Genomic DNA, 24178 nt, shown 5'->3' on the forward strand with positions numbered 1-24178 from the left:
GACTCTTGGAAACTCAAGGTGAAAATTAAACTTGTGTTGTATTTATAATACACTTCACATAATAAACATAACACTCATATTCATATATTTCTTTATAACGTGATAGAAGGTCAGCATAACTGTAACCTGATCTTTAGTGAATCAAACAGCTCAGTATCAACCTTTCAACTTGGACAGACTAAAGAAGCCAAACCTAAATCAGACAGACTGAGTCTTTCTGCAGGCTGTTCTCTGGTTATAAAGAAGGTCACAGATCAGGATGTTGGTCGTTACAGCTGTGTGGTTCTTCCCCTCAAAAACCTTTTCACATGATGAACACAGAAGACGCAACCAATGTATATACAGTGGCACATTTTTATCCATGTAGTATACAGTACAACACACACCAAGAACATTATTCCACCTCAGCATCTTGTGTGTGTTCTGGGTCAGGCCAGAGAATCTCATCCACATTACAGGCTATATTGGTGCTAGCCAGGCAGCGGGGTTAAAATACTCTAGTTATAGAAAACATTAAAGCTGTAATTTGGTTAATAACATTGGTTACTGTTGTCGGTGTTCCTCGGTCGTTGATCCAGTGTTTTCAGTTTGTTTTTTGTTCTCTGATTCTTTTCCACATGTTCGCATTTGCTGTTTTATCATGTTATCCATCAGTTTGTGTGCATTATGTTCTGTTCCACTTCCTACGTATCATTAGTTAGATTAAGTTCAGCTGTGTACTCACAGGTCTCTAGTCATCATCATTAGCCAGTGCATTTACAGTTTTTCTCGATTGCTAAAACACTATAACCAATTTTGTGAACCCAAATTTCAAAACCATAATGCCACTTTCCAAAAAGCACACCCATTTCCCTGAAGTATAAACACTATGCACCTGCTTTAACACATGAGTCAGATGTGGTGAACTGTTACTGCAAAACTCTAGACACAAATCCCTACATTTGTCAGTGCTTACATGATGTGGTCACTTAGAAATTACTAGCAGTCAATAATGTCACATCAAACTCACATCAGCACAGCTTTGGCTCAACTAGCACAATTAACCAAGTGGAAACACTAGAAGTTAAAATTTATCACACACCAATCAGAAACTTTAATAGATAGATAAAAGGGCCAAAGTCAGCTGATTCAGGTTTGAAACAATGGATCCAAAGACATGTAAAGGAAGAGGTCGAGGAGGAAGAGGTGGTCTAGGACACCAGGGAGGAGGTGGAGATGGAGGAACATAGCTGCCCATCGGGCTGTTGTAAATGTCCCTGGTCAGCATGGAGAAAATGTCACTATGTGCGCAGGCATCAGCCAACAAGGGCTAATCCACCGCCATGCCATTCTAGGACCCTATAACACTATGCTTCTCCTTGCTTTTCTTGATGGTGTAAGGCAGCATATGTTCCAGCGGGACTACAGTATTGGCTGTATGAAAGTAAGAATAAATGATAAGTAAACAGAAAACAAATTGTGATCAGTATCATTCGATTTTTAGAGCTCTGTCTCTGATACCTCTCACACATGATCCACGAACCTCAGACCACAGTACAAGCTCGTGGTTATTATTGTCTCCAGTTTGACTTCCTGTTCTTTCATCTTCAGTATTAAACCTTTACTCTGCTGGTTTAAACAGATCTGTTTGTACTGAACTAACATTTAAGAATAAGATAATGAATGATTATGAATACATCTCCCTTGATTGTTCCTATATGATTGCAAGTTATACAACAAAGAAGAAGATATGAGGACCTGCTTTGTGTTTAAGTGGTAGGAAACCTAAAGGCGGTTCAGTCTCAGACTCATTGATGTGTTAACCATTTATCTGTCAGAGGCTCATCTGGTCATCATTAAACGTCCAGAGCTCTGCTGCTGTTGTAACCACATTCTCACTTCTAAGAAGAAACAACGAGTCACATTGTATCAGGGCACTAATGCATTTCACCTTTGTTCTAGCTGCTAATGCTAATGATCACTGTAGCAGTATCACCATGTTTTATTGTTGACAGCAACAGAGTTTCTGTTGCAGAAAGAGTTTTTTGAATTTTGACCTCTTTCCGTGTGTCTACAAACATCATCATGAACACTGTTTTCTAATAATAAACCATATGCACAGAAGAGCTAAAGTACTGCAAACACTTATCTCTACTAACAGTCTTCACACCTTTAACTTGCTCTCTCCTATTTTTGATCAAGATATCTTCAACTTCTGTCCTTCAGTCCTTCAAAAGGTTGACAAGTTTTCATGTAAATCACATGAAATCTAAAAGTAAGAATGTTTAAAAGTCATTTAATATCTACAATAAGAGAGAGAGGGAGGTTATCGAGCAGAATTAAATAAATTAATTCCTCTGGACACAGGGGAGACAAACAGACTGATGCCACTATGAGGAAGTGAGCAGGAAGTTGACGCTGTGTTCATCTCTGAGAGCAAGAACAGAGACTGAGAGAGACAGAGAAGCACGATGGCTGCATTCACATGGATTCAAATGTCTTCATTACTGATTCTGATGCTTCAGTTTAAAGGTAAGTGTACATAGAAACACATTCAATTAATGAACTGCATTATTATCACAAGTGTTATTTATTCTTCCTTTAACTGAGACAGTCATGATTAACTTTTTGACTTTAGCTGACTCTTGGAAATGAAAGTTGAATTTTAAACTTGTGTTGTATTTAAAATAAACTTCACGTTATAAACATAACACTCATATTCATAACATATTTGATGTTTCACATTTCTCTCTCTTTTTCTCAACAGGAACACCTGGACAAAATCAACCTGTCACAGCTGGACGTGGACATGATGTTACTCTGCCTTGTAAAAATGTGATACAAGGTCAGCATAACTGTAGCAGTACTACCTGGCTCTTCAGTCATTCAAGTAAAACGGCAGCAGTAGAACTCTTTAACCTTGGGCATATTAAAGAAACCAAACCTGAATCAGACAGACTGAGTCTTTCTGCAGACTGTTCTCTGGTTATAAAGAAGGTCACAGATCAGGATGTTGGTCGTTACACCTGCAGACAGTTCAAAACAGCAACAGGACCACAAGAAGGTTCAGACTCTGAGATTCATCTGTCTGTTATTAACAGTGAGTATTTACATCTTAATGTTTTCAGCTCAAACTGTCCTGTTAGAACAACAAACTGAAACACCACAATAATTATGATCACAGTGATGAAGTTCATTTTTCTATTGTTGCTTTTCTCTTACAATATCTCCATCTTCACCAGTGTGTGTACATGAGAACAATGATAAAGCATCTTGAACAGCTCTGTGTTGACATATGAACACTGTAGACTCACAGTTGAGTGTCTGTATGAAGATAAAGAGAACATATCCTCAGACATGAGGCATCATCAAAAATGAGACTTGTTAGACTGTTAAACATCTCACCACTGTTTCCTCTCTGTTGCTGTTCACTTACTTTCAAGTCTTTTCTTACTGTCAGTGTCTTTAATGATGTTATTGTTTTTCTTTAGGTGAAAATGTGAAAACGACAAAATCAACAACAGTGAAGTTCACCACAAAAACATCATCGACAACAAAATCCACAAAATCAACACCGTTAGAAGAGACATCAAATGATCCAGCAGCAGGTAGTGACTGAATTTGTCTCTGAATGTCAGACTGACAGTTGAATCTTTGTGGGAAAATTCAGTATCACCTTTAACACTTATTAATAATGTTTTCAGTTCAGTCATGGTTTATCATCGTTCCTGTGGGTTTAGCAGCACTGTTAGCTGTGGTCATCATCATATGGAAGAAAAGTAAAGGTGAGAGGACTCACAGACTAAAGCTGATCATAAATGGAAATAAGGAAATTTAAATATTAATTAAAATAATTATATGGTTGAATGCAGTTTTGTTTTACATTTCTGTAGCTTGTGATTAGTAAAAACAGAAAAAAAACTGAGATTTTTAATGGGGAAGTTAATGAATTATTTTCTCTTCTTCAGGAAACAAAACACAACAGAGCGACAACACTGTGAGTTCAAATCTTCAAATACTCAGATGCCGTTTATTCTCCATACCAGAATCATTTTACACCTTTAGTGTTGACTTCAGTTCATAAAGTGAAAAGGATAAAGGGAAAAACCAATGGCAATAACTTCAGCTGACAAATAACTTAAATCACTTCCTCCAGTAGTCATTTAAGTTTTCTTCAGGTTAAATTTATATTACTGAGCAGTCATTATGTTGTCTTCACTGTGCAGGCTGAAGCCGATGATGAAGTTTCCTACGCCACCATCAGCTTCACAAAGAAAACCAAGAATAAAGACCGGGTAAGATTTTGATATTTATAGAAATTATGTCAGTAGTAAGTTCAGACTTTTCAAAGGTCTTGTCTTTAAGAAAATTTTGTGATGTTTTCTTACAGCCCTGTGTCGATGATGATGGTGACACTATAACCTACAGCACTGTGAAAGCATGCTCTCCACCTGCTGGAGTTTCCACTGATTCCAGCGACGTCTATTCCACCATCAACAAATAACCACCATGCAGCAAGCACTTTTTTGAAAGTTTAACTCAAGTCAGTACAGAGAAGGTAGTTTATTTAGCTGCTGAATTAAGTCATGTGAGATATTTTTAAATAAATAACTTACCTGTTGTTTTCTTAAGCACATTAGTAGATATAAATGTTCCCATCCCTGAATTTTTAAAATTTTATATACCTTAAACATATTCTCATGATTATCTATGACAGTATTACATTACACACCGAGCACGATAGGTTGTTGTGAAAAAGTCATCTTAAAAAAAGCAATGTGAAAAAAATGAAGTGATGATGAGCTAGTTTTCATGTTTCAACAAAAGGAAGAAATGGAGAGTCTGAGTTCATCCAGTTCTCACACGCAGGCAGCAGCAGGGAGAATTTCGTGGTTTGATCCACGACTCGAAGCTGCATCATGTTCACACATTCCAGGATGTCAGTGAGGCAGTTTGAGTGCTTGTTAGCAGAGCTGGGGCTTCATCTGAGAGGCATAGAAATCATTTTTGAGTAGCCTGAGTCAGAGCAGCCTGTAACTGTGTGTCTGAGGTAAAACAGAAATTTTACTATTTCCATTACTCTGCATAATCAGTATATTTGCATTTTGAGCTTTGACTGCACTTGTTTTCAAAGGCAGTCGTCTGATTGGTCACATCCGTTTATCCGGTCCCAAAAATCAGGAAAAAAAAATCGGGCTTGGTTCTAAAAATTGAATGCTGCAAAATGAAATGATTATAAAAGCTGTAGTTTCTGATTTTTAATTTTACAGTTAAATGCAACACACATTTAACCTTCCTGTCGTTTTCGTGTCAAATCTGACCATTTACAGATTTAAAAACTCATAAATATTGTGTTTTACATCCGATTGCCTCAAGTCCTTATGACATCCTCCACACTTTGCACTTGAACATATAAAAGTGATGAGCACCTCTTGAATTTTGAGTCTTTTAATCAACTTTGTTACATCTGTGGTGTAGCAAATGAATGGGAATCCACCCCCACCCGTCCCTTTGGCCTCAGACCTCCTGAATGGGCCACTGAATGACAAAATGAAAGACCCACTTTTACGACTTACTGAACAACCCACTGACCTACCCACTGAACTGAATTTGGTGGTGAAAAATGTTTCTTATGTTAATTTAAGAGCTATTAAAACTGTCCGGTCAATTTTGACTGGGAACATTAAAGTAAGGGGGTTGGGTGAAAACGACCGGAGGGTTAATTTTGTCATTTATATATTTAATTTTTATCTCTCCTCCTTTGTACTTGAGCTTTGAGCTCAGTTCAAAAGATAATTACAGACTGATGTTATGCTCCATATTACAACTTCAGTATTTTCTGCAACTGCTTCTCTTTCTGTTGCCTGTATTATAATAAGAATGAACTAAAAATAAACAGAAAAATCTAAGTAGGGCGAGAGGCAGGGTACACCATGGACAGCTCACCAGTCTATCACAGGGTGTTCCTACTATATGATTTCAAATTGTATTAAAAATGAACAAATAAAACAAAATGATCTGCAATGGTGTAAAGAGTTTTGATCTCTTTCACATGTGGACAAGCATCACCACGAACACTGTTTTCAAAAATAAACCGTCAAGAATAGCTGCAACTACACTCAACAAAAATATAAACGCAACACCTTTGTTACTGCTCCCATTCCCCATGGGATGGACGTAGAGACCTAAAATTCATTCCAGATACACAATATAACCATCCCTCCCAAACAGTGGTCACAAATCAGTCCAAATGTGTGGTAGTGGGCACATCTGCCATATTGAGATAATCCATCCCACCTCACAGGTGTGCCACATCAGGATGCTGATCTGACATCATGAGTAGTGCACAGGTGTACCTCAGACTGCCCACAACAAAAGGCCACCCTGGAATTTTTTTAAACTCTTTTAAAAGAAACAGGAAATGACAGCATTGTTGTCAGCAGACATATTAAATGTACAGACCCACATATGACACACCAATGGAAATATTTTACTTGCTGAAGTAAATAAATTAACACTTCACTACCGTAGGATTAATACAAACGCATTAACCATGACAGTTTTGATCTTCCCACAGTGATGGTTTAATTGGGGAGAGATTACTACTAAATGTGTTTAAAAGTGACAGTAACTGATGTTATACTGCATATTACAATTTTTTAAATTTTATCTTAAATTATGTCTCTTTGTATTGGCTGTATGATAATAAGACTGAACCAAAGATAAACAGAAAATATATGTAATAATATTATTGATTGTTTTGCAGCAGAATTAGTGCCTGTTATTCAAATTACATTAAAAAAACAAGATAAAATAATTTGCTATTTGTTGAAAATGATGGGAAACCTAAAGATGCTTCAGTCTAATCCTCATCGATGTGTTAACCATTTATCTGTCAGAGGTTCATCTGGTCATCATGAAACCTCCAGAGCTCTGCTGCTGTTGTACCCACATTCTCACCAAAGCACTTCTGCTTTCCCTTCACTTCTCAGAAATAAATGACTTCAGAGGTGCAATGAGGAAGCAGCAGGTCTCTGACCACTAACACATCTCATCTGTGTTCTTATCTAGCTGCTGCTAGAAGTCTACAAATTGAACTTGGTAACTATAAGACATAAATAAACTAAATATAATTAAAGCTTAAATGTAAAAGTTACTAAAATATAAAAAAAAGTATATAATTACAGATTAGATGTAAAAGTAATTGAATATTTAAAACATTGTTAATCATTTGATATCAACATTAAGAGAGGAGAGATACAGATGCTTAAACATTATGAACTGGATTAATTCAGCAAGAGAAGAAAAAAAGAGTGATGTCACTATGAGGAAGTGAGCAGGAAGTTGATGCTGTGTTCATCTCTGAGAGCAAGAACAGAGACTGAGAGAGACAGAGAAGCACGATGGCTGCATTCACATGGATTCAAATGTCTTCATTACTGATGCTGATGCTTCAGTTTAAAGGTAAGTGTACATAGAAACACATTCAATTAATGAACTGCATTATGATCACAAGTGTTATTTATTCTTCCTTTAACTGAGACAGTCATGATAAACCTTTTGACTTTATCTGACTCTTGGAAACTAAAGTTGAATCTTAAACTTGTGTTGTATTTAAAATAAACTTCACATTATAAACATAACACTCATATTCATAACATATTTGATGTTTCACATTTCTCTCTCTCTCTTTTTCTCAACAGGAACAACTGAGCAACATCAAACTGTTCAAACTGTCACAGCTGGACGTGGACATGTTGTTACTCTGCCTTGTAAAAATGTGATACAAGGTCAGCATAACTGTAGCAGTACTACCTGGATCTTCAGTGGTTCAAGTAAAACGGCAGCAGTAGAACTCTTTAACCTTGGGCATATTAAAGAAACCAAACCTGAATCAGACAGACTGAGTCTTTCTGCAAACTGTTCTCTGGTTATAAAGAAGGTCACAGATCAGGATGTTGGTCGTTACACCTGCAGACAGTTCAAAACAGCAACAGGATCACAAGAAGGTCCAGACTTTGTGATTGATCTGTCTGTTATTAACAGTGAGTATTTACATCTTAATGTTTTCAGCTCAAACTGTCCTGTTAGAACAACAAACTGAAACACCACAATAATTATGATCACAGTGATGAAGTTCATTTTTCTATTGTTGCTTTTCTCTTACAATATCTCCATCTTCACCAGTGTGTGTACATGAGAACAATGATAAAGCATCTTGAACAGCTCTGTGTTGACATATGAACACTGTAGACTCACAGTTGAGTGTCTGTATGAAGATAAAGAGAACATATCCTCAGACATGAGACAGCATCAAAAATGAGACTTGTTAGACTGTTAAACATCTCACCACTGTTCCCTCTCTGTTGCTGTTCACTTACTTTCAAGTCTTTTCTTACTGTCAGTGTCTTTAATGATGTTATTGTTTTTCTTTAGGTGAAGATGTGAAAACTACAAAATCAACAACAGTGAAGTTCACCACAAAAACATCATCGACAACAAAATCCACAACATCAACACCGTTAGAAGAGACATCAAATGATCCAGCAGCAGGTAGTGACTGAATTTGTCTCTGAATGTCAGACTGACAGTTGAATCTTTCTGGGAGAATTCAGTATCACGTTCAACTTATAAGAATAAATACTTTAGAAACTCCACAGTCTAAAAAAAAACACTCAAACATCATCACTACATGTTAGAAAACTGACTGTTTTTATCACATTTGAAATCTTTTGAGTTGAACAAAAATTTGACACCAACATTTTTGTATTATTTTCAGATTGTCTGTATTTGCTGAGATGCATCATCGTGTCTGTGGGTTTAGCAGCACTCTTAATATCTGCTGTTACAGTCAACATGTGGACAAAAACTAAAGGTGAGAACATTCACAGATGAAACTTTACACATAAAAAGCTTTGAGTTTTACTGTTTGGTGTATGCATTTTTTTTTTTTTTTTGTAATTTCAGGAAACAAAACACAGACTGAAGAAAACACTGTGAGTCTGAACACTCAATATACTCTAATTTCTGTACTGTGCCTGACCCAGGGGAAATCTGGACCAACAGGAAGCGATACACAGACTAAGGGGCACTGCAAAGCCATTCATATAGAAACTGTGGATTAACAGAGAGGACACCGAAGCTAGTGTCTTGCTTGAGCCAGAGCTCTTTTATTTCTGAGCTACAATTCCCTCATTCACTCATGTAAACAGTACAAATCAAATTAATCCCAATTACTCTAAAAAAACAATAAAATAATACATTTCGCTAACAACAGTAAATAAAGTTATTTAAAGCATTCTTACCAAACCCCCCAAAATTTAAATGAATTCAGATAATTAAACCTATATTCACATTTATTTCTGAGCTGAAGGGCTTAAACAGCACCATCTACTGACATAATGAGGTATATAACAGGTCACAATAATAAAAAAGGGGGAATGATTGATTTTCCAAACATAAACATGTACCATTCTTGAACCTACTGCATTATCTTTAGAAATCTCAAAAATGTAACAAAAATATTAACAGAAAATGGAAAATATCAGAAAAAAAGTATCATAATGTATGAATATGAGAGATAATCTACGGTGTGATGCGTTGTTTTCCACAGGTGTCTAATGATGAAGATGAATGTACAGTGAACTATGAAAACACTGGAGACTCTTCTGCTTCTGTCGGACTCCACTGATCAACAACTTCAACATCAACTGATCACAGAAATGAATCCACTGATGTTTAAAATATTTACATTTTGATTTTATCTCATATTTAGAATCCAAAACCTTTGTGTGTCTCAAACAGTTTATCCAGTTAGTTTGTTACATAAAGAAAAGACTCTCAGACTGAGAACGTTGCATTCAGAAGGTTGACTGAGAAGTCGAGTTATGACAAAGGAAACTGCTTCAGCCATGAAAAGGCGAGGCCAATATAATCAGAATAACAGCTTCTTTTTTGGTGTTTACATTTATTTTTTAATGTATTTGATTGTTACACTTTATCTTTATTTGTGACACCAACGTTATATTCAATGTTATAACTTTTATGTTATCGATAACTTTTGTCACAACCGGCTCAAAGGATGTGACAAGTAGGTGGGAGGCCACAAAGGCTGTAAGATATTTTAATGAGATAAAGTAAAGAAATCCAAACACAGATTGAATGGTACAACAGCCATAACCAAACATAACCAGGGGAGCATAATGAGCCACAGACGAAGGAGGCCGGAGGTTCATTCAAAGTGTCTTTATAATGCACTGGGACTGGCCTTCTCAGGTTTGCTGCATCTATAATTGGGTCAGCTCCACCTACCAGATATCTGAAAGAGACAGGCAACAAGAAAACAAGGCCAGCCCACTGAGTGTCACACTTTGTTTTGGCTGTATGACAATACGAATGATTTTTATTTTATTTTTAAAGCATTTGTAACTGATTTTATTTGTTAGCAAGCTCTCTCTTTCTGACACTTCACACACCTGAATAATAATAGACTACAAGCTAGTCTCAATTATTCTCTCCAGTTTGACCTGCTGTTCTTTCATCTTCAGTATTAAACCTTTACTCTTAAGCAGCTCTGTTTGTACTGAACTCTTTTTATCTTTTTCATGGATTCAGAAAGATAGAAGCAGATTTAACATGAGCTCTGCTTTTTAGTTTTAAACCCTTTGTAAATGTTTAGACGTGTGCTGGGAAGAGGAGCTTCATGGCTGAGTCCTGGTTGTAATTTTCATGTAATCTGCATCCTGCAGAATGCACGAATGCTAATAAGCTAGTTAAAAGTGAACTTCTTTGAACCAGTCCAGGTTGAGTGATAACAAGAAAGAGCAAATAAAAATCTGTACGTGCTGTTAGGAGATCCACTTGAAACATCCATTAGAAAGTTGTTCAGTTAAGATGGGCAGGTAGTAACATCTGGGCAAATTATAAGAAAATTACAACCAGGACTCAGCTGCAAAGCTCCTCCTCCCACTCCCAGCCTCAGTCCCTCCCACACACTCCAAAACATTATTGAAGCTGAAAACCAGAGAGAAAAAGAGAAATTGTAAGAAAACTGTAATGTAAAAAAAAAAGAGTTTAAAAATGTAACAAAAACCAAGAACCAATTCAGTGTTAATGGTTCGTTTTAGTTTCATTTTATATCTTTCAATGGAAGTTTTATACTTAAGCGTTATTAACCACAATTACACGTAACACACAGAGATCCTGTCATGGCCTCTCCCTGTCATCTCTCAACAAATAAATTCAGTGCAACACTGCCACCTTCTGGTGCAGGAGAGAGAAAAAGGTTGGAAAGACGTAAGACGAGAGAGCGCAGCATGGTGCTTATGATGTGTGGTGAAAGAAGGCTGATGGGGTATTTTTCTGGGATGTTAATGCCAAACAACTTGATGAGAGACTCGATGAACTCTCCTCAGGTCAACTTACTTTCAAGTCTTTTCTTACTGTTAGTAACTTTAATGTTGTTTGACAACAAGAACATCATCAACAGAATCCACAAAATCAACTATTAGACCAACATTAAAATTAACAAACAAATTGACAACAAAATAGGAAAAAAACATCAAAAGGGACACTGACAGCACTAAATAATCTACTAGAACAGTCTGAATTTTTCTTATTTTCAAGTCTAGAATGTCAGACTGACACTTGACTGTGTGTGTGCAGAAACTCAGTGTTAAGTTTTAATAATTTTTTCAGTTCAGTTGTGGTTTACTGATGTCTAAAGTCATAAGATTAACGTTGAGCTCTGGGTGGAGAGTTTTTTAGATTTAGATAGAGATACTCACCACCCTAACAACACCCTGCTCCAGGCCTGGAAGAACTGTGATCATGGAAAATGTTATAAATCCATCTTCGGTCACACGAGGAGGATGTAGAAGAGCCATTTTCCAACTGCTATCAGGCAGATTTATGACTCTTTGGATTTTTCTGTTGTGTCAGGCTATTAAGCATATCTGAATGATATTGTTATTTAAAGAAGTGTTTAAATAAGTACAAATTTTGGTAGGCAAAATGGGTGCTCTAAGGAACAATAGTTAGCACTGGATGGATAAAGATAAGATGAGAGGAGATAAGATGGTGTTGAGTATTGCAGCATCGACAGCGATCAACTCGAAGGAAAATGACGACAGAGGCAAAAATGTCCTTAATATTTTGGGAACTTTATTCCTCATCAACATGCGGCAAAACTTTTCTAATGGGTGCCATTTTTGTTGTGGTATACTTTTTTTTTCTTAGGGGCGTGATGACGCAGCATCCGTGCTCTTACAATGAAACAGTGCCTCCTTGTGGTGGCAACTAAAATACTGTCTCTGTTAAACCACAGTAACCATAATGCAGTTAAACACTGTACAACATGAGTAACACAATGAATATCTTAACAGATGGGCTTTTCAACCCTCGTTCTAACATCAGCTTCACACACACACACACACACACAAACAAGAACAAAGACCAGGTAGGATTTTGATACCTGCTCATGTAAGGTTACAAGTTGTTTTTCTGGATGCTGCATGAATGTTGGGATGACAGAGTAACTTCTTTGTTCTTTTTTAAAGGAACATGTATGGTGTAATGTTGGGTGTAATATAAACATATGTATGCGATAGAGCATTCAGTAAGTTGCATGAGTTTGAACTGAGTCAGAATTAATTATTGCATCACCTCACATGTTTTTACATATGCGTGATGTGCTACTTGGGATCGGAAGGGGATGGATCACCCCTTATGTTATGGTCTGGCCAGGCCTAGACGGGTCAACTTTTATGACTGATATATTATTAGGGACCCTAAAGCTCCCCCAAAATAGGGAGAAATATTTTTTTCCCCAAAAATTAAAAAGTCATGCTTGTGAAGCAGACTCATTGTAAATCCACATATTACTGAGCAGTCATTGTGTTGTATTCACTGTGCAGGCGGATGCTGATGATGGTGTTCCCTATGCCTCCATGAGCTTCACCAAGAAGACCAAGAACAAATCCAGTGTAAGATTTATATATATATATTAGGGGTGCAACGATATTCGTATCGATATTGAACCGTTCGATACAGTGCTTTCGGTTCGGTACGCATATGTATCGAACAATACAACATTTGTAATTTATTTTATCAATTTTCCTTCTGACGATGCTGTCTGTGTTGAGCGCTCAGTGAATCTGTGTTCGACTACTCCGCCTAGGCTGCACTGTCGAGCGCAGATCCACTGAGCGCTCCACACAGACAGCATAGTCAGAAGGAAGAGCACAGGGCAAGCTAGCGAGACAGAAGTTAAGCTCTCCTTGCAACAAGCAAATTGAACCTCATTCAGATCTGGTGTTTGGAATTATTTTGGTTTTCATGTGACGTATGACCCTGAAGGTAAGCGAGTCATGGACTAAAGTAAAACAGTATGTTGGATGTGCCATGCAATGCTCAATTACATTGGTGTGAACTAGTGTGTTAGCGCAGTTAGCTCGTTAACGTGTTGGCCGTCTAGCCCCATGCACGGAGCGATCGGCGGTAGCTCGTTAACGGAGATTTGCCGTGTTGTGGCGTTAAGGTCATTTCAACGAGATTAACCTGAAAGCACTAGTGGGAACACAACGAATATGACTGCACATTTACGCCGACATCATCCTAGTGCAAAGACAAAAACAACAAGCATGCTACTAACTTTAGCCGAGTCATTTAGACAGCTGTTAGCACATGATTCTCCTTATGCTGCTGAGAATATAGCCCAGAAGAAGCGGATAGTATAGCTTTTATTTTGGAAAGAGACATTTCTCTGTAATAAACTCTCTTTTCCAAAGATGAGTGATTCCTCAATCAGATACAGGGCTTGCAATATCGCTAGCCCGACGTCCTGGGGCTAGCGATTTTTTCAGTCGGGCTACCAAAATCTATCTCTTCCCTGCCCGTCGGGCTATCGTAGGAAGGAAAAATATATGTCAATGCTTTTGCATTCTTTCAGAAATGTAGCTGGGTAAATATGTCATTGGCATCGGTGAGCCACTGTCAATATGTGACATATTGAAATCGCGTTTGAATTTGCGCTTGTTTTTTTGCTTTCACTTTGCAATCGTGCGAACTGTGTATAGAGAGCGACAGCACTGATCTGTGAGTGATGATAATTTGTGCACCAATTCCTCTGACATCGTCTTATTAATCGTTAGCTTACTATGCAAACATGACAAGTGAAATCTCCCGCAGCAAGCTTAAACATGTGAGAGGTTGATCGCGTAGAGAATCGCTGAGCTTATGTGAGTGCGTGTGTAAAAGCATTTCAGTTCTGCTGAGCCAAATAAGACAGGTCAGGGTGAAGAAGTGACAGCCAAAGAAAAGCTTACCACAAAACGGAGAAGTTATGACAAATCAGACTATAAGGCAAAAGAAAGTGCAGCTTTATGGTTTATATGGACAAAAGAATTTCTGTGGCTGCGATATGATGAGCTAAATAACCAGGGCTGCACATAAGTGGTCCACAGGTGCGCATTCGCTGTCAAAATAAAAAACACGCACAAGGGTTAGGGTTAAATTTAAAAACTGTACTTTTGAGTTAAAATATATATTTATAATTTTAATAAATGACAAATTAAAAATGCATGAACATTTTTTTGTATCGAAAAAATATCGAACCGTGACACCAAAGTATCGAACCGAACCGAACCGTGAATTTTGTGTATCGTTGCACCCCTAATATATATATATATATATATATATATATATATATATATATATATATATATATATATATATATATATATATATATTACCAAGATTACGTGAAGTACCCTCAGAAGGTCTGCTAGATGATGTTAATGCAGCACTACGGGCAATACCTACAACCACGATTACCGACACTAACAAGCTGATCTACAATACGGCAGCAGTGATCAGTGAGATGCTTGGCTACAAGTTGAACAGCCACAAGGGGCAGTACCCTCCATGGAGAAGGAGGCTAGAGGGCAAGATCAAAGTAGCACGGAGGGAGGTTAGCCAACTAACAGAGTTGCAGAAAGGTGCGACAAATAAGGTGCCTAAGAAATACAGCAAGTTGTCCATACCTGAGGCCTTGGAAACTGCCAAGCAAAGACTCACAGCCTTGGCCAGCCGCTTGAGGAGGTACACCAGAGAGATAGAAGGCAGGAGAATAAACCAGCTGTTCTCCACAGAACCAGCAAAGGTGTACTCTCAGTGGCAAGGGAACAATAAGAGAACAGCACCACCAAGGCTGGAGACGGAGCAATACTGGAAGAGCATATGGGAGAAGGATGCAACCCATAACGGCAATGCTCAGTGGCTAGAGGATCTGAGGGCAGACCACAGCGACCTCCCTGAACAGGGTCCAGTAACCATCACAGTGGCAGATATCCAAGAAAGGGTCTCCAGTATGAAGAGTTGGACAGCACCAGGGCCCGACATGGTTCACGCCTACTGGCTGAAGAAGCTGACTGCACTCCACGAGCGTCTGGCAGCACAAATGAACCAGCTGCTAGTTAACGAAAGACACCCGGAATGGCTAACTGAAGGCCGGACGGTCCTGATCCCCAAGGACCCCAAGAAGGGACCGGTCCCCTCCAACTACCGACCAATAACCTGCCTCAGTACTACATGGAAGCTCCTGTCAGGCATCATATCGGCTAAGATGAACAGGCACATGGGTCAATACATGAGCGGGACACAGAAAGGAATTGGCAAGAATACCAGAGGTGCAAAACACCAGCTACTGGTAGACAGAACAATCAGCCGAGACTGCAAGACCAGACTGACCAACCTGTGCACTGCCTGGATTGATTACAAGAAGGCCTATGACTCAATGCCCCACAGCTGGATACTGGAATGCCTAGAATTGTACAAGATCAATGGGACCCTAAGAGCCTTCATCAGGAACTCAATGGGGATGTGGCGTACAACACTAGAGGCCAACTCCAAGCCCATAGCACAAGTTACCATCAAGTGCGGGATCTACCAAGGAGATGCTCTGTCCCCACTGCTGTTCTGCATAGGCCTGAACCCCCTCAGTGAGATCATTAACAAGACTGGCTACGGATACCGACTACGGAACGGAGCAGTTGTCAGCCACCTCCTGTACATGGATGACATCAAGCTGTATGCCAAGAGTGAACGAGACATCGATTCACTGATCCACACTACCAGGCTATACAGCAATGACATTGGAATGTCGTTCGGACTGGAGAAGTGTAGTCGGATGGTAACAAAGAGAGGGAAGGTAGTCAGAACTGAGGGGATTGAACTACCAGAAGGCAACATTGCAGACATAGAGGACAGTTACAAGTACCTGGGGATCCCGCAGGCAAATGGGAACCATGAAGAGGCCGCTAGAAAGGCTGCAACCACCAAGTACCTGCAGAGGGTCAGGCAAGTCCTGAGGAGTCAGCTGAATGGTAAGAACAAGATCCGGGCCATCAACACATACGCCCTGCCCGTGATCAGGTACCCTGCTGGGGTAATAAGCTGGCCAAAGGAGGAGATAGAAGCCACTGACATAAAGACAAGAAAGCTCCTGACCATGCATGGAGGGTTTCACCCCAAGTCCAGCACCCTGAGGCTGTACGCTAAGCGGAAGGAAGGGGGCCGGGGACTGGTGAGTGTCAGCACCACAGTCCAGGATGAGACAACGAACATCCAAGAATACATTGGGAAGATGGCCCCAACTGACCGAGTGCTCAGTGAATACCTCAGGCAGCAGAAACCCAAGAAAGAGGAGGGAGACGAGGAACCATCATGGAAGGACAGGCCCCTGCACGGTATGTACCACCGGCAGATAGAGGAGGTGGCTGATATCCAGAAATCCTACCAGTGGCTGGACAAAGCTGGACTGAAAGACAGCACAGAGGCACTAATCATGGCAGCACAAGAACAAGCTCTGAGTACAAGATCCATAGAGGCTGGGGTCTATCACACCAGGCAAGACCCCAGGTGCAGGCTGTGTAAAGATGCCCCAGAGACTATCCAGCACATAACAGCAGGGTGCAAGATGCTAGCAGGCAAGGCATACATGGAACGCCATAACCAAGTGGCCGGCATAGTGTACAGGAACATCTGTGCCGAGTATAACCTAGAAGTCCCGAGGTCAAAATGGGAGATGCCCCCAAGGGTGGTGGAGAATGACCGAGCTAAGATCCTGTGGGACTTCCAGATACAGACGGACAAAATGGTGGTGGCTAACCAACCGGACATAGTGGTGGTAGACAAACAGAAGAAGACGGCCGTAGTGATCGATGTAGCGGTTCCCAATGACAGCAATATCAGGAAGAAGGAACACGAGAAGCTGGAGAAATACCAAGGGCTCAGAGAAGAGCTCGAGAGGATGTGGAGGGTGAAGGTAACGGTGGTCCCCGTGGTAATCGGAGCACTAGGTGCGGTGACTCCCAAGCTAGGCGAGTGGCTCCAGCAGATCCCGGGAAAAACATCGGAGATCTCTGTCCAGAAGAGCGCAGTCCTGGGAACAGCTAAGATACTGCGCAGGACCCTCAAGCTCCCAGGCCTCTGGTAGAGGACCCGAGCTTGAAGGATAAACCGCCCGCAGGGGCGTGCTGGGTGTTTTTTTTTTATATATATATATATATATATATATGTATGCATACAGCTGCATACGCTATCCAGCTTTATGCAAGCACTAAGATGAACAGGCACATGGGTCAATACATGAGCGGGGCAAAGAAAGGGATGGGCAAGAATACCAGAGGCGCAAAACACCAGCTACTGGCAGACCAAGCAGTCAGCGAGACTGCAGGACCAGACTGACCAACCTGTGCACTGCCTGGATTGATTACAAGAAGGTCTATGACTCAATGCCCCACAGCTGGATACTGGAATGCCTAGAATTGTACAAGATCAACAGGACCCTGAGAGCCTTCATCAGGAACTCAATGGGGATGTGGCGGACAACACTGGAGGCCAACCTCAAGCCCATAGCACAAGTCACCATCAAGTGCGGGATCTACCAAGGAGATGCTCTGTCCCCACTGCTGTTCTGCATAGGCCTGAACCCCCTCAGTGAGATCATTAACAAGACTGGCTACAGATACCGACTACGGAATAGAGCAGTTGTCAGCCACCTCCTGTACATGGATGACATCAAGCTGTATGCCAAGAGTGAACGAGACATCGATTCACTGATCCACAATACCAGGCTATACAGCAATGACATTGGAATGTCATTCGGGCTGGAGAAGTGTAGTCGGATGATAACAAAGAGAGGGAAGGTAGTCAGAACGGAGGGGATCAAACTACCAGAAGGCAACATTGCAGACATAGAATAGAATAGCCTTTATTGTCATTGTACAGAGTACAACGAAATTGGAGTGCCACTCCCTTGGTGCAAGTTTCAATAATAAATATAAATGTAAAATATAAAAAGTACAAAAAAAACAATCGTAAGTACTCAAACAATAGTATGTACAATATATACAGGATAGCAGCATTAATATAATGACAGTATGAATAGCAGCATAATATAATGACAGTGACGGTATGGAATAGGTTCAATTGTTTTTGTGCTTATTTACTACGGTGATAGCTCTGGGAAAGAAGCTATCCCTGAATCTGTTTGTCCTGGTTTTATGTGACCTGTACCGTCGGCCTGACGGTAATAGTTCAAACAGTTGGTTGCTGGGGTGAGAGTGGTCCTTGATGATATTGCCAGCTCTGCTGAGGTACCGAGAGTTTGCAGTGACCTCCAGGCTGGGCAGAGAGCAGCCAGTGATCTTCTGGGCTGTGTTGATGACCCTCTGCAGTAGAGGACAGTTACAAGTACCTGGGGATCCTGCAGGCGAATGGGAACCATGAAGAGGCCGCTAGAAAGGCTGCAACCACCAAGTACCTGCAGAGGGTCAGGCAAGTCCTGAGGAGTCAGCTGAACAGTAAGAACAAGAGCCGGGCCATCAACACGTACGCCCTGCCCGTGATCAGGTAGCCTGCTGGGGTAATAGGCTGGCCAAAGGAGGAGATAGAAGCCACTGACATAAAGAAAAGAAAGCTCCTTACCATGCATGGAGGGTTTCACCCCAAGTCCAACACCCTGAGGCTGTACACTAAGCGGAAGGAAGGGGGCCGGGGACTGGTGAGTGTCAGCACCACAGTCCAGGATGAGACAACGAACATCCACGAATACATCACGAAGATGGCCCCAACTGACCGAGTGCTCAGTGAATACCTCAGGCAGCAGAAACCCAAGAAAGTGGCGGAAGGCGAGGAACCATCATGGAAGGACAGGGCCCTGCACGGTATGTACCACCGGCAGATAGAGGAGGTGGCTGATATCCAGAAATCCTACCAGTGACTGGACAAAGCTGGACTGAAAGACAGCACAGAGGCACTAATCATGGCAGCACAAGAACAAGCTCTGAGTACAAGATCCATTGAGGCTGGGGTCTATCACACCAGGCAAGACCCCTGGTGCAAGCTGTGTAAAGATGCCCCTGAGACAATCCAGCACATAACAGCAGGGTGCAAGATGCTAGCAGGCAAGGCATACATGGAACGCCATAACCAAGTGGCCAGCATAGTGTACAGGAACATCTGTGCCGAGTATAACCTGGAAGTCCCAACGTCAAAATGGGAGATGCCCCGTAGGGTGATGGAGAATGACCGAGCTAAGATCCTGTGGGACTTCCAGATACAGACGGACAAAATGGTGGTGGCTAACCAACCGGACATATTGGTGGTAGACAAACAGAAGAAGACGGCCGTAGTGATCAATGTAGCGGTTCCAAATGACAGCAACATCAGGAAGAAGGAACACGAGAAGCTGGAGAAATACCAAGGGCTCAGAGAAGAGCTCGAGAGGATGTGGAGGGTGAAGGTGTCGGTGGTCCCAGTGGTAATCAGAGCACTAGGTGCGGTGACTCCCAAGCTAGGCGAGTGGCTCCAGCAGATCCCGGGAACAATATCGGAGATCTCTGTCCAGAAGAGCGCAGTCCTGGGAACAGCTAAGATACCCTCAAGCTCCCAGGCCTCTGGTAGAGGACCCGAGCTTGAAGGATTGACCGCCTACAAGGGCGAGTGGGGAATTTTTATATATATATACAGTGGGGCAAAAAAGTATTTAGTCAGCCACCGATTGTGCAAGTTCCCCCACTTAAAATGATGACAGAGGTCAGTAATTTGCACCAGAGGTACACGTCAACTGTGAGAGACAGAATGTGAAAAAAAATCCATGAATTCACATGGTAGGATTTGTAGAGAATTTATTCGTAAATTAGGGTGGAAAATAAGTATTTGGTCACCTCAAACAAGTAAAATCTCTGGCTCTCACAGACCTTTAACGTCTTCTGTAAGAAGCTTTTCTGTCCCCCACTCGTTACCTGTATGAATGGCACCTGTTTGAACTCATCATCTGTATAAAAGACACCTGTCCACAGCCTCAAACAGTCAGACTCCAAACTCCGCCATGGCCAAGACCAAAGAGCTTTCGAAGGACACCAGGAAAAGTATTGTAGACCTGCACCAGACTGGGAAGAGTGAATCTACAATAGGCAAGCAGCTTGGTGTGAAAAAATCAACTGTGGGAGCAATCATCAGAAAATGGAAGACATACAAGACCACTGATAATCTCCCTCGATCTGGGGCTCCACGCAAGATCTCATCCCGTGGGGTCAAAATGATCATGAGAACGGTGAGCAAAGATCCCAGAACCACACGGGGGGACCTGGTGAATGACCTGCAGAGAGCTGGGCCCAAAGTAACAAAGGTCACCATCAGTAACACACTACAACGGCAGGGAATCAAATCCCGCAGTGCCAGACGTGTTCCGCTGCTGAAGCCAGTGCATGTCCAGGCCCGTCTGAAGTTTGCCAGAGAGCACATGGATGATACAGCAGAGGATTGGGAGAATGTCATGTGGTCAGATGAAACCAAAGTAGAACTTTTTGGTATAAACCCAACTCGTCGTGTTTGGAGGAAGAAGAATACTGAGTTGCATCCCAAGAACACCATACCTACTGTGAAGCATGGGGGTGGAAACATCATGCTATGGGGCTGTTTTTCTGCCAAGGGGATAGGACGACTGATCCGTGTTAAGGACAGAATGAATGGGGCCATGTATCGTGAGATTTTGAGCCAAAACCTCCTTCCATCAGTGAGAACTTTGAAGATGAAACGAGGCTGGGTCTTCCAACATGACAATGATCCAAAACACACCGCCCGGGCAACAAAGGAGTGGCTCCGTAAGAAGCATTTGAAAGTCCTGGAGTGGCCTAGCCAGTCTCCAGACCTCAACCCCATAGAAAATCTGTGGCGGGAGTTGAAAGTCCGTGTTGCTCGGCGACAGCCCCAAAACATCACTGCTCTCGAGAAGATCTGCATGGAGGAATGGGCCAAAATACCAGCTACTGTGTGTGCAAACCTGGTAAAGACCTATAGTAAACGTTTGACCTCTGTTATTGCCAACAAAGGTTATGTTACAAAGTATTGAGTTGTATTTGTGTTATTGACCAAATACTTATTTTCCACCCTGATTTACGAATAAATTCTTTACAAATCCTACCATGTGGATTCATGGATTTTTTTTTCACATTCTGTCTCTCACAGTTGCAGTGTACCTCTGGTGCAAATTACTGACCTCTGTCATCATTTTAATCATTTTAGGTGGGGGAACTTGCACAATCGGTGGCTGACTAAATACTTTTTTGCCCCACTGTATATATATATATATATATATATATATATATATATATATATATATATATATATATAAAAACACCCAGCACGCCCCTGCGGGCGGTTTATCCTTCAAGCTCGGGTCCTCTACCAGAGGCCTGGGAGCTTGAGGGTCCTATATATAGCTTGAATATATATATTCAAGCTATATATATATATATATATATATATATATATATATATATATATATATATATATATATATATATATATATATATTCAAGCTATATATATATATATATATATATCTATAGCTTGAATATATATATTCAAGCTCGGGTCCTGGTAGAGGATAAACCGCCCGCAGGGGCATGCTGGGTGTTTTTTTATGTATATATATATTTGCACATGCCTCGTTTTTTTGGGATTAACTTCAGTGTTATCCAGAATCCTTAAATAGTAGTTACTGTTTCAGGGCTCTGATGAGGATTTCTTACTATGCTGTGCTGACCTGTTTTCCACCTTCATGGTACAGTAAGCAGAATCTGAGCCTTTGAATGCATGCTAAACTTTTTGTTATATGCCAACACTGAATCAGTGCTTTCAGTGATATCCTGCGATTAATGGAGTCAATACCATGACATAAGTGTATGGGTAAGAGTACTTATTGGTCTATGCACAGAGTATGTGATAGAAATAACAGCATGGTTACAGGGGAAACAGCAATTGTTCAGACTCACATATAATAATAATGGATTGCATTTATATAGCGCTTTTCGAGACCCTCAAAGCGCTGTACAATTCCACTTTTCATTCACTCTCACATTCACACACTGGTGGAGGCAGCTGACTGACAGAAGCGAGGCTGCCATATCGCGCCATCGGCCCCTCTGGTCATCACCAGTAGGCGGTAGGTGAAGTGTCTTGCCCAAGGACACAACAACCATGACAGACAGAGCTGGTGATCAAACCAGCAACGTTCCGGTTACAAGATGAGCTTCCAAACCCCCTGAACCACGGTCGCCCCAGATGTCAGTGTTAGACAAATGAGAAAATCCTGCACTGTAAAAACTGTGATTGGGGTTAATTAGAATCTAATAGGAGAGTAATAGTAATTATTACTCAGTAAAAACGTGTATGAGTAGTTTTAATCAAATCTAAGCAAAATTCAACAATTTTGAGATGTTCAGTTATTTAAATTTACACAGTTTTGTTTGGGGTAAATTCAGCAATGGTTTGTTGAGTAGATTTAAAAAAAAATGTTTGAGTACTAAAAAAATTTAAGAAATCTAATAGATTTAACTGATGAAAGCATTTTCATTTTAATCATTGTACACTTCCGCCCATAATCCTTTGTGCCACGTGCAGGACACACGCGCTTCATGAGTGGACGTCTCCATTTTGTCAGAGGTAAGACTTCTTAATTTGTTCAAATATAAGACACGGTTTAAACAATAACGTATATCGGTTTTGAGTAAAGGTTTTAAACAGTATGATACGTCGAAATTTTATTAATAATCATCACTGTAATGATAGTATCGTATTTTTACACAAATGGCAGTTAGTGGACTGCTAGCACAAGGTCACTTTCCAAGCCTTCACGACTGTGTTACTGAACAGCTTTAACTAACCACATGTTTTACCGTATTAAAAAATATCAACGGTATATTCCGATGAGTTTTAACGTCTTTCATCCACGTTTAAAAGTTCATGAAAAGGTTTTGCGGTCAGTCGTGAGTGATTTTGTCAGCCACAGTCAGTTTTTCGAACTCCAGTTTCCAATAATGGCGGCCGCTACTAAGTTTTAAAATTACTCTTAGTAATCTTTCTGGGTCACAAAATAAACTTTTAACATATTTTCAGGCGCGAAAGTAGCTGTGTAAACATCAAATATCTGCTCGGTTTATCAAGATATCGCATGTTTGCAAAAGTGCTTCAACGTTTTCGGAGCATCTGCTACCCACCAGCTCGATAGCAAGCCGGGAGCTCGAGGGTCACTGAAGCCGCTGAGAACGGCACAACTCCCGGCACATCATTTTCAGATCACCGCGGGGTTTCGCTACTCAGTTTAAACGTAATGTATAAGTCACTTAGACAACCTAAAAATGTTATTGTTTGGTTTTTTTCAGTGTTTTATTTGTTCGTGAGTAAATCGGTTTGGCTGAGATTAAAGTTATTAGATTAGATTAGATAAAATAAAACTTTATTAATCCCCCGGGTGGGTTCCTCCTTGGTTTTTACACAGCTGACTAAACGTCAAAAATGATAATGTTGCTTTCCTTTCAGGTAATGGAAGATCCCTCAACTTAAATTCACCTGATCAGCATGGGATTGAAGTTGCAGGCTATCATAGCCAAGGTATTTTCCCACAGACATTTCAGCTTGGAATTTTATTTAAAGAATTTTTTTGTCAAATTTCATTTGCATGGTGCACAGCTCCACTAATTTGTTTGCATGTTTTTGTCAGTGCAAGAGGACGCCAGGACGTCACTGATATAATTAACAACACAATTATGGGTTTCATGTTTTAATTGTATTTTAAATACATGTCTATTCCTTAGTAAAAAAAAAACAAACAAAAAACAAACAAAAAAACACA

The 24178-nt window shown here is 40.6% G+C and overlaps 2 protein-coding genes across 2 annotated transcripts; both read left to right on the plus strand.

Annotated features, from left to right (window-relative positions):
- Positions 1–2450: 2450 nt before the first annotated feature.
- Positions 2451–4483, plus strand: LOC146617502 (uncharacterized). Its single transcript, XM_085372187.1, has 7 exons — positions 2451–2511; positions 2747–3079; positions 3471–3587; positions 3684–3764; positions 3948–3976; positions 4206–4274; positions 4370–4483. Exons 1-7 carry the CDS (start codon positions 2451–2453, stop codon positions 4481–4483), a joined length of 804 nt encoding a protein of 267 aa, XP_085228313.1.
- A 2899-nt stretch (positions 4484–7382) lies between these two features.
- On the plus strand, positions 7383–23889 carry LOC146617503 (uncharacterized). The gene is made up of 7 exons (XM_085373467.1): positions 7383–7443; positions 7683–8024; positions 8416–8535; positions 8759–8854; positions 8947–8975; positions 12894–12962; positions 23866–23889. The coding sequence occupies exons 1-7, from the start codon at positions 7383–7385 to the stop codon at positions 23887–23889; spliced, it is 741 nt and encodes a 246-aa protein (XP_085229593.1).
- The last annotated feature ends 289 nt before the right edge of the window (positions 23890–24178 follow it).

Source organism: Diplotaxodon limnothrissa, linkage group LG15, assembly GCF_057381915.1.
Source record: "Diplotaxodon limnothrissa isolate DT_005_m linkage group LG15, D_limnothrissa_male_GT1.1, whole genome shotgun sequence".
Classification (NCBI taxonomy): Eukaryota; Metazoa; Chordata; class Actinopteri; order Cichliformes; family Cichlidae; genus Diplotaxodon; species Diplotaxodon limnothrissa.

Bases quoted from the DNA above. Each gene is read 5' to 3' on its own strand.
- LOC146617502 (XM_085372187.1), top strand. From the start codon at position 2,451: ATGGCTGCATTCACATGGATTCAAATGTCTTCATTACTGATTCTGATG. The intron at 3,765-3,947 runs GTGAGAGGACTC...TCTCTTCTTCAG, and splicing joins CATATGGAAGAAAAGTAAAG to GAAACAAAACACAACAGAGC. The intron at 4,275-4,369 runs GTAAGATTTTGA...GTTTTCTTACAG, and splicing joins AAACCAAGAATAAAGACCGG to CCCTGTGTCGATGATGATGG.
- LOC146617503 (XM_085373467.1), top strand. From the start codon at position 7,383: ATGGCTGCATTCACATGGATTCAAATGTCTTCATTACTGATGCTGATG. The intron at 8,536-8,758 runs GTGACTGAATTT...TATTATTTTCAG, and splicing joins AAATGATCCAGCAGCAGGTA to ATTGTCTGTATTTGCTGAGA. The intron at 12,963-23,865 runs GTAAGATTTATA...CTTTCCTTTCAG, and splicing joins AGACCAAGAACAAATCCAGT to GTAATGGAAGATCCCTCAAC.